Source organism: Xenopus laevis, chromosome 3L (assembly GCF_017654675.1).
Source record: "Xenopus laevis strain J_2021 chromosome 3L, Xenopus_laevis_v10.1, whole genome shotgun sequence".
Classification (NCBI taxonomy): Eukaryota; Metazoa; Chordata; class Amphibia; order Anura; family Pipidae; genus Xenopus; species Xenopus laevis.
Window position 1 is genome coordinate 51738362 of NC_054375.1, and position 10589 is coordinate 51748950.

Below are 10589 nucleotides of genomic sequence, written 5' to 3' on the forward strand. Positions count from 1 at the left end.
TGAAACTTACTATTCCTACTAATGTGTAGTAAAGATTCTTTAAGGCCAACATAGACTTACACCGAGTTAAAATGAATGCAAGCAATATTGATTTTTGGAAACTTAACGCATGCATGAGTTTTATAGTTTATAGCTGAGCTAAAAACCAGCTGAGGCAGAAGCCCTCAGTATCACCCCTGTCTCCTACTGGGCATTTAATTCAGTCATGCTTGGAGAGGGTCATGGGAGGCCATGGTGAGAAAAATGGAAATACTGGATATACCACAAAGAACTGAGTGTGAAGTCACAGCATGCCAAGCAGTAGGCAGTATGAATCATAGTTGACACGCAGGCTGAGGTTTGGTCATTAATCAGGCAAGGGAATGGTTAAAGAGACATGCTGAAGTCCCGGTAGGCAGCAGTGAGACTAATCAAGAATAGGTTGAAGCTGAATCACATAAGGCAGAAGTTCAATGATGAACCAGCAACAAAGCACAGGAAGATGGTACAGAGTATCAGTACTCACCGGAACCAGAGTATCAGTACTCACCGGAACACAGGCAAAGCATCCAATTAAAGTGAAAAGTTATGGGCATCCAAAAATAGTCAATGCTCTTGCTTCAATATCCATGCGTGCACCAATGACCCTGACATCACTCAACAGATAATATTGGTTAACAGAGGGACAGCAGAAAGTTACACCAAGCTTTAAAGTCAAGCCAAAGCAAAAATACAAATAACTTTATATAAAAAAAGTAAGGTTCAGACTTAACAACTGGAGTGAACATCCAACTCGCATCATTGAATTTTTGTCAGTTGTTGAGTTCTGTGTGCAAATCAGAAAAGGTTTTGGTGGTCCCTCACTCCAAACGTTTCAGGGTGTCCTCAACAGAGTAGTGGCCCCATCATGCCACAAATCTTCCAAGTCAATGTAAAATGAATTCTGGAGACCCACGGTAATTTCAGTGTACTTTATTTCACAACATGTTTCGGATATAAATATCCTTTATCAGGTGCTTGATGAAGGATATTTATATCCGAAACATGTTGTGAAATAAAGTACACTGAAATTACCGTGGGTCTCCAGAGTTGATTTTACATTAAGTTCATTGTGCATCCTCACCACAACCTTCATTGGATAGAGACCTGCAGCTCATACTGTATATCCTACAATATTACATGTACCATAGCCATTTTGAAGGCTTTCCCTACTAGTGATTTTATTCAGCTCGCGAAGCTAAGATACATTAATATGGTTCTCTTTGCTAAACATTTGGGGACAAGAACAAAGCTACAAATGAGTGATTTTCCCGCAGTGCTGTTTGTTACAGTAATATTCTTGATATTGACACAGTCAGTATCTTCAAACTTGACTTGAATCTGAATGGTCGTCTTATAACGTCAACTAGTAGACACTTCCTACTCTTCATAAAGGAATGTAAATATGCCTCCAAATTGAATAAAATGGAATAATGCATGCAACTTTTAAAATGAAAGAACAATGCATAAAAGATAGAAATGATTCCCCTATAACTATACATAACTTGACTTTGTATTCTGCCGTCTATAGAGGGTGGAATGAGTTTAACTAATAGTCGTTGCTTTGTTTAGTGCACACATTATGTGGAATCTCTGATTTTCATGGTATGCATTGTTGTCAAAACAATTCTTCTGCAAATCACTTTTAAAAAGGGACGTTTAAGCTTGATTGTTTGTGTTTGCCAAAAGGTAAAATCTGATTGGTGCCCTGAGTTATTCTTTTTTCTTTGGAAAACTATAAGACAAGAAAGAGAATTAGACAGAAGCACAGTACTGGACCAGAAAATGGACTCATCTGTCAAGAGCCAGGTTTGCCAGGTTTTCTATTTTGCTAGTTACTAATTTAAACCAGAATTTCGTTTTTTTTTGCTAATATATAATGGGAATCCAGAATCTAACAAGCATGGTTTTCAAAATGTAATTTGCATTTAAAAAGTTTAAAAAATGTTAGGGTCCCATAAAAAATTGTTTTAATTATTTTGTAGAATGGATCAGTAATACTATGTAGTTTAATGATTGAAAAGGCCAAAGATAAATGAAAGATCCTGCACAAAATTGTTAGATGGAATGTTGTAAGATGAAAATGTACAGAAGAAATTAAGTTGGAGAAGAGTTGGAGAGGACTGATACTAAATATCTCAAATTGTTTATGATTGTTGAATCATAATACGACAACATTTGCCCCAGTAGATTAACCAAGAGCAACCAATTAGAGTTAATAAACCTTTTGAATGCTTTTTAGTTGTCAACTGTTAGTGAACCGATAAATTTTGCCCATTTAATTTCTGAAGTCCCCTTTATCATTCCACATCCCTGCAATGGGTACTTAATTTTCAATACCATGCCACTTAAATTAATTTAGGAGAGGTCTGCACAGTTATTGGACAGGTGGGTTCATTGAAACTCATGAGCTGATAGTGGCAGAAGGAAAGAGGAGATGCTAAAAAGTGAGAGTAGAAGAAGATTCAAGACATGGGTTGAGAGCTAAGGACAGGGGGTATAAAACTAGTAATAGGAGGACAGAGATGACAGCAGGGACTACATAAGACGAGGGGAAATATAAAAAAAAGAGATGAACTTCTAAGTGGAGAAAGCAAAAAGGAAAAAGAGTAAGGGCTAAAAAAGCAATTTTACCGTTGCAGATAATACAGAAGAGTGTAATAAGCTGTCCTTTGTATATGAGTGTAATAAGCTGTCCTTTGTATGTGTTTGTACTCTGTACATCAAAGAGAACTACTTTTTGTACTAAAAATACTATAAATGCTTTTACTGTTCAATTTCAGTAAAAAAATTCAGTTTTGAACTAATTCATTTTCTATTAAAAGGCTCAATTGAGGTTTAGTTGCAAGATGTTTGTAGAGGTATAGGATCCGTTATTCTGAAAATCGTTATCCAGAAAGCTCCGAATTATGGAAAGGTCATTTCCCATAGACTCCATTTTATCCAAATAATCCACATTTTTAAATTTCCTTTTTATCTGTAATAATAAAACAGCACCTTGTATTTGATCCACACTAAGATATAATTAATCCTTATTGGAAGCAAAACCAGCCTATTGTGTACATGATTATCTAGGAGACTTAGGGCATGAAGATCCAAATTACTGAAAGATCCATTATCTGGAAAACCCCAGGTCCCGAGCGTTGTGGATAACAGGTCCCATACCTGTATTAGAGATTATTGTAATTTTTTTTTTCGGACCGTTCAGCACTTTTTTCAGTTTGTACTTTTTTTATTTGGATCTTTTAATAGCCATCATGGCATTCAGCGTTTTAGTGAAATATAGTTTAATTGTCGTTTCAAAAAGCTTGAATACCACTAACATTTTTTATTCTCCTAACAGGTCAATCAATTGATGCTATTAAATAGGAAGTCCTAGCCTTAACATACAAACCAAGACAATATCTATTTAGTGGCCTTCAAGGTCACTAAACATTTAAAATCCCTTTGTTCTGAGGCAGAGCTGTTAGGGTTTGTTTACAGAAACACAGCAGTTAACTGTACTTTCATTCAAAGTAAACAGACAATGAGCTCACATCTAAAAGTTCTCTTTTCGTTTGTTGGTCCAACATATTAGTTACTTTGCTAATGATCTACATACATAAAATTTTCTGTCATTAGTATTCATTAGTATTCCAAAATCAGTTGCAATATTTTCATTATTGCTCAAGAAATATCAGCCATCTTGTATTGCCTTTATAAGCCATTCTCCCACCAATGAATATTTTACAAATGCTCTGCTAAAGGTGGCCAAAGATCCTTTCGTATGAATCGAGGATTCGTACGATTTTCGGACAGTGTGTGGAGAGTCCAGCCCATTGCGCTCTCAACGTAATCTGATTCAGATTACCCCCGATATAGCCATTCTCGTTAGTGGCATATCGGGGAAAGATCGGCTCGTTTGCCGATGTTGCCAAACGAGCGGATCATTTTGTCTATGGCCACCTTAAGGACTAAAATCAATGCTACTGATGCAAGTTAAGGACTAGTTAGATACAGAGATTTTATGTATACAGGTATGGGATTGTTGGGACCCATAATCTAGAAAGCTCCGGACTACAGAAAGGCTGTCTACCATAGACTCCATTTTATCCAAATAATCCTTAATAATTTTTAAATAGAATTTCCTTTTTCTCTTCGACTATAAACCAATACCTTGTACTTGATCTCAACTAAGATATAATTAATCCTTATTGGAAGCAAAACCAGCCTATTTGGGTTTATTTAATGTTTAAATGATTTTCTTGTAGACTTAAGGTGTGAAGATTTACGGAAAGAAAATCCAGGTCCTGGCCATTCTAGAGAACAAATCCCATACCTGTACACAATATTAATACGATCTAATATACAAGTCACAGCAAGTACCATATGACAAGAATGACATATTATTATTATTATTCTTTTGTCACCAATGAATACAATGTAGTGTACAAGTTATCTACTAACTCCTTCCTCCCAGAGTACAGTAATGTAGTGAACTTTTGATCCTAGTTCTGCGCTACGTGTCAGAAAGATTACACAACTAGTCACACAGCATTAACTCAATGAGAAGTACAACCAGTCGAGTTACTACCAGACGTTGCACGCCAATGCGTTCTCAAGTTATGCTTTAAAAACAGAAAAAATGCCTGCTAAACTGCACGACTGCAGCACACTCATGTAAATCAGTCTCTTTCTTCTTTTCTGATACAAGATTAAAAAATAACTCATATGGGCTACTATGGCCATGCTGTTTCAAACCCCACCCCCAGATCTATCTACAAGTCAGTGCCCCTTGGTACCCCTTGCCCTAAGGCAACGACTCCCAACCTTTTTGTACCCGTGAGCAACATTCAAATGCAAAAAAAGTTGCGAGCAACACAAGCATGAAAACGTTCCTTAGGGTGCCAAATAAGGGCTGTGGTAGGCTTTATGTGGACTGGCAGCAGGCACCTGTTTGATGCTACTGAGAACAACATCAAAGGGGTTGATGAGCAACATGTTGCTTGTGATCCACTGGTTGGGGATCACTGCCCTAAGGCTATCACATATTCTGAAATAAAATAGGTCAAAACCAAGGTTAAAATTGTTGATTATAAGAGACAATTGAGACAAAATAGCCCCCTTTCCCCATACCTTTCCACCATGCCCTTTGTGCATTTGAACATCACTTGAATATTTTAAAGCTGCATTACAACACAATGCTATACTTCAGACCTAGGGAGTTATTTATCAAAATCCGAATTTACCTCAATATTTTCTGCTACAAACTCCGATCAAATCCGCTCAGGTTTTTTTATGCTTATTTATTCAAAAAATTTTCCTGATCTTTTTGGATTTTTTATCCGATTTTTCACCCGAAAACTCTGATTTTTGCCCTAAAACTTCGAGGTTTTGCACGAAACCCAGCACACATCAAAAAATCATTGGGATTTCTCCCATTGACTGATATGCAACCTCGACAAGCCTGAGATGCCGGATTTTCTGATTGTGACTTTTCCATCCCTTGGGGTTTAATAAATGGAGAAAAAAATCGCGATTTTATTAAAAAAAATTCGGAGTTTAGTAAATAACCCCCGTAGTGTAGATTACATCATTTTATTCTGATAAAACTTGTTTAATTTCATGGTGTGATTGAATATTTCAGGACTTGGAAGATACAAGCAAAAATGAGCTGCCTGAGCAAACTTCTCTTACCTTTAACTATATGCATGTAAAGTTGGAGGAGCATGTCCAGCTGGAACAAAGCACCAAAGAAATGATCATGGAGAAGACCAGAGAGTACTGTACTAGTGGTCCAAAACTTCTAGTCAAGATTCTCTTCAGTATCTTCCCTGTGCTCCAGTGGTTTCCACGCTACAAAATTAAGAAGTACCTGCCTGGAGACATTACCTCAGGGCTCATAGTTGGTATTGTTACCATTCCTCAGTCAATAGCTTACTCACTCTTAGCAAACCAAGACCCAATCTATGGCCTGTACACAAACTTCTTCTGCTGCATCATCTACTTCTTCATGGCAACTTCTCGCCATAATTGTGTTGGAACATTCGGAGTGCTCTGTCTCATGATAGGGGAGTCTGTCAGCAAACAGTTAAAGGCTGCTGGGTATGACACAGATGGAACAACTACAACAGCAATAAATTCAACACTAATTGCCAACGTTACTGTCTGTGACAAAAGCTGTTATGCAATCACTGTGGCTACATCACTTACCTTCATTGTTGGAGTTTACCAGGTACAGTGTGATTCTGATACATATATTCATTTAATATTGGATTAATAGCAAATGTTCTAAACAGCATACAATTGTATTTAATGCCAATATGTCATATGGTCATAAAAAATAGCATCTTGTAGTGATTTCAATAGAAATAGATTTATCAAGGGTCGAATTGAAAATTCGAATTTTGAATTTATTTTAGTGTAATTCGACTAGGGAATAGTCCAAATTCGATTTGAATTTCGGAATTTATCATGTACCGTCCCTTTAAGAATACAAATTTGACTATTTGCCATCTAAAACCTGCCGAATTGGTGTTTTAGCCTATGGGGGCTATTGGAGTCATTTGGTGGACTTTTGAAAATGTAATTTTTTCGGGATTCGATTCGATTCAAGTTTTTATAAACTCACATAAACTCTAAATCCGACCCTTGATAAATATTCTCCTTACTCTTTACAAAAAATTGCACTCTAGTATTGTTGTACAGGTATGGGACATGTTATCCAGAATGCCTGGGACCTGGGGTTTTCCGGATAAAGGTTCTTTCCTTAATTTGTACTTCCATACCTTAAGTCTACTGAAATAAAAAATTAAACCCAATAGAATTTTTTGCCTCCAATAAGAATGAATTATATCTTAGTTAGGGTCAAATACAAAGTACTGTTTCATTATTACAGAGAAAAAAGAAAATCATTTTTAAAAATGGGAATTATTTAATGAAAATGGCATTTATGAGAGATGGCCTTCCAGTCATTCGGATCTTTCTGCATAACAGGGTTCTGGATAACGCATCCCATACCTGTATATGCAGTCTTAGGCATTCATTATTGCTAAATTTTACATGAAAGGCTTATGAAAAATACATTCTTTTAAGCAAAAGATGTCAAGATAGATGCTAAAACCAAACAATTTATAACTAAGTTACACAAATCCAAATTAGTGCAGAACAAACCTATTATTTATAGTTTTTATAATTTTTAGCAGACTTACTGTGTGTAGATTCAAGCAAAGGAAAGACCCCAGGAAAACCCCAGGTCAAAAGCATTCTGGTTAACACATGCTTTAATACAGTGCCCAGTCTCTCCCTAAACCTGACAACATTAATAAATGAATGGAGAGTAGAAAATCTTCCAAAGGCACATTCAGCATATAAAGGGAAGGTTGTTGTATGACCAAAATGAATATTATTATTATATGACCTGTATTAACAACAGCTCCCCAAAAGTCTTATAATAATAAATAATAAATTATTATATATATATATATAAATTATATGTGAGACACAATTTTTAATTGTTCTGCTCTTGCTCAGGCCCTATGCTATCTTCTTTTCATTTAAACTACTACCAATAGTAATAATGAATAGTGAAATATTTCCAACATAATTTAAAAAGTAGATGTACAGTACAATAGCATACGTCTAAAAGTTATTTTTAAGGTATGTGTTTGCTTTCTTTAGACAATGGTAAGATTGCTTATCATATTATTTTAACATAGAAAAATATTATATATGTTATTTAGAAGACTGCTTGAACTGAAAACTGTACGTTAATGCTTCAATTTTGTGTTTTTGCAGATCCTTCTGGGAGTTTTCCAGTTAGGTTTCATTTCCATGTACTTGTCTGAGCCCTTGCTGAGCGGATTCGTTACTGGATCGTCACTCACTATTCTCACCTCGCAGATGAAGTATCTGTTGGGTCTGAAGCTGCCTCGACGTGATGGTGCTGGGGCCTTGGTTCTGACATGGATTGACATCTTTCAAAACTTGAAAAGCACTAACATCTGTGATCTAGTAACCAGTATAGCTGCAATAGCTATGATTGTGCCAGTGAAAGAAATAAATGATAGGTTCAAAAGTAAGATGAAGGTTCCTTTTCCAGTAGAACTGGTAGTGATTATAGTGGCCACCTTAGTTTCCCATTACTTTAGCTTTAATAAAACCTATAAATCCTCCATTTGTGGTACCATCCCAACTGGATTCAAAGTCCCCAAAGCTCCAGACTGGAGCCTTATCCCTAACATTGCTGCTGATGCCGTCCCAATCGCAATAATCGGTTTTGCAATGACAGTCTCCCTTGCAGAAATATTTGCCAAAAAACATGGATACACAGTTAGCAGCAATCAGGAGATGATAGCTATTGGCACCTGCAATTTTATAACATCTTTCTTTTCTGGGTTTGTGAGCTGTGCTGCTTTGGCCAAGAGTCTATTAAGAGAGAGCACTGGGGCAAATACACAACTCAATGGTATCATCAGCTCTTGTGTTCTATTGCTGGTACTGCTTGCTATTGCTCCTCTTTTCTATTCTCTGCAAAACTGTGTTTTAGGGGTAATTACTATAACCAGTCTCAGAGGGGCACTCAGAAAATTTGCAGATACTCCAAAAATGTGGCGAGTAAGCAAAATTGACACTGTTGTTTGGTGGGTCAGCATGCTGGCATCTTCCTTGATCTCAACAGAGATAGGTCTGCTGGTGGCTGTTTGCTTTTCAATCCTCTGTGTTATCTTTCGCACTCAGAGGCCAAGGGCTACCCTTCTAGCTAAAGTAACTGGCACAGAGATATATGAAGACCAGTTCACTTACAAGGAGCTCAGCAACATACCCAATGTTAAAATATATCGATTTGATGCTTCCCTCTACTATGCCAACAAAGATTATTTTAAGACAACCCTGTATAGCAAAACTGGAATCAATCCTTCTTTAGTATCTGCATTACAGAAGAAGGCCAAAAAAGAGGAGGAAGCTGCAGCCGGAGAAACAAAAAATAGGTTTGTTGCAAGGTTCAATATCATTAAAACGAAGGCTAAGGTGCATGCATCTACCTCGGTCTCTGCCCCTCAGCTTGACATCCATTCCCTCATCATCGATTGTGGCGCCATGCAGTTCATAGACACAGTGGGCCTTAGTGTGCTGAAAGAGATTAAAACTGATTACGAAGAGATCGGAGTGAGAGTGTTTTTGGCAAACTGCAATCCATCTGTGCGCAACATGCTCAATAACGGAGGTTACATGAGCAATTTAGGTAGTGGCGTTGATTTGCATATCTTTCATAGTGTGCATGATGCTGTCAACTTTGCTGAAAGGAAATACAGAGAGAAGCAGAGGGAACTTCAGATGAATGATGCTGCTTTCTCCTTTGACCCTAACCAAGCTATTAGTGATGATCTTAAAGACTAAGCCACATGCATGGTTAAAGGTAACATAAGCTCTTGCAAAATTTATTGTAGGTCTGCTGATTTACAGAACAGAGTCAGTTCTTTGCTTCTATTATTCTACAGAGTTCCATCTTGGTTTTTCTTCATGTTTGCCATTTTCTTTCTTATTGCACTTATAAATTCCTTAACATATTATTAAATAAAAAAGGATCTTATGTATCTTGTGTATATGTCTCTTATGTATATGCATCTTCTGAAAATGTTTAAATAGACACAAAGGGTAAATCTACTAAGTGGTGGAAATTTTGCGAGCGACGGCTTTGCAGCCAGCGCAACACTTCGACAGGCGAAAATTTGCTCAGACAACGCTAATTTACTAAAATGCATCCTAACTGCTTTACTAAAAAGTTTCATCCAGGGCGCTGAACGATAACAAATTTTCGCTAGCGTTACTTCGGCAATCAATGGAAGATGCGCTAGCATTCAATTATGCATAGCGAATCTTCGTTAGAGGTCTTTGCTCAGGCTAATTTGCATACAGCGGGAAATTTAAAGTTGAATGGATGTATATGTTGCAGCAAATACATTACATTACACAAGTCCAGGGAACCTTAATAAAGAAAATAGAGTTGTTATAATGCCCTACACATGAGCCCAGTGTATAGTTTGTGTTCCATATGTTAGAAAATGTATGGGGGAACCCGGTTACCCAAAAAAAATTTTAAGGACTTTTGAAGACTATCACTCTGAAAAAAAGGAAAAGACGCCAGCACTTTTTGGACTTTTTCCACTAAAAAATTATGGTGTAAGTAATAGAAAAGTCTGGCGAACGTTCAGTAAAATCCGCATCTTAGTGAATTTGTGGAGTAACGTCCATTCACCAGAGCAAAAATTTGCCTGGTGATAGAGTGCGAATGTGCGCTAGCATCTGTCTCTTTCAGTAGCGAAGTTACGCCTGCGCCCGTTAGTAAACCGGCAAAGTGCCTACAAATGGTAACGCTTGTGAATCGTCGCCAGCGTTAGTCACTTCGCTTTTTAGTAAATTTACCCCAATGCCTTGGATTTATGAAATGATAAAAATGTAATTATTGACAGCTTTTTGCTTTTTATGTTCCTCTATACCTGTGGAATAAAATTTTGCTTAAGCAACACTATTGGCCAGTGCTTTCATTTGCCTCCCAAATTCATTATGCAAATGTTCACATGGGCTGTTAA

General features: G+C 37.0%; 1 protein-coding gene across 2 annotated transcripts; it reads left to right on the top strand.

The window, feature by feature from the left end:
- The first annotated feature begins 1760 nt into the window (after nt 1-1760).
- slc26a2.2.L (solute carrier family 26 (sulfate transporter), member 2, gene 2 L homeolog) lies at nt 1761-9593 on the top strand. 2 transcript variants are annotated; one of them, XM_041586213.1, is made up of 3 exons: nt 1761-1827; nt 5645-6232; nt 7795-9593. In XM_041586213.1, the coding sequence occupies exons 1-3, from the start codon at nt 1804-1806 to the stop codon at nt 9394-9396; spliced, it is 2214 nt and encodes a 737-aa protein (XP_041442147.1). In that variant the 5' UTR covers nt 1761-1803; the 3' UTR covers nt 9397-9593. The 2 variants fall into 2 exon arrangements, with proteins under 2 accessions (XP_041442147.1, XP_041442148.1); XM_041586214.1 differs by having other exon boundaries at nt 1805-1836.
- The last annotated feature ends 996 nt before the right edge of the window (nt 9594-10589 follow it).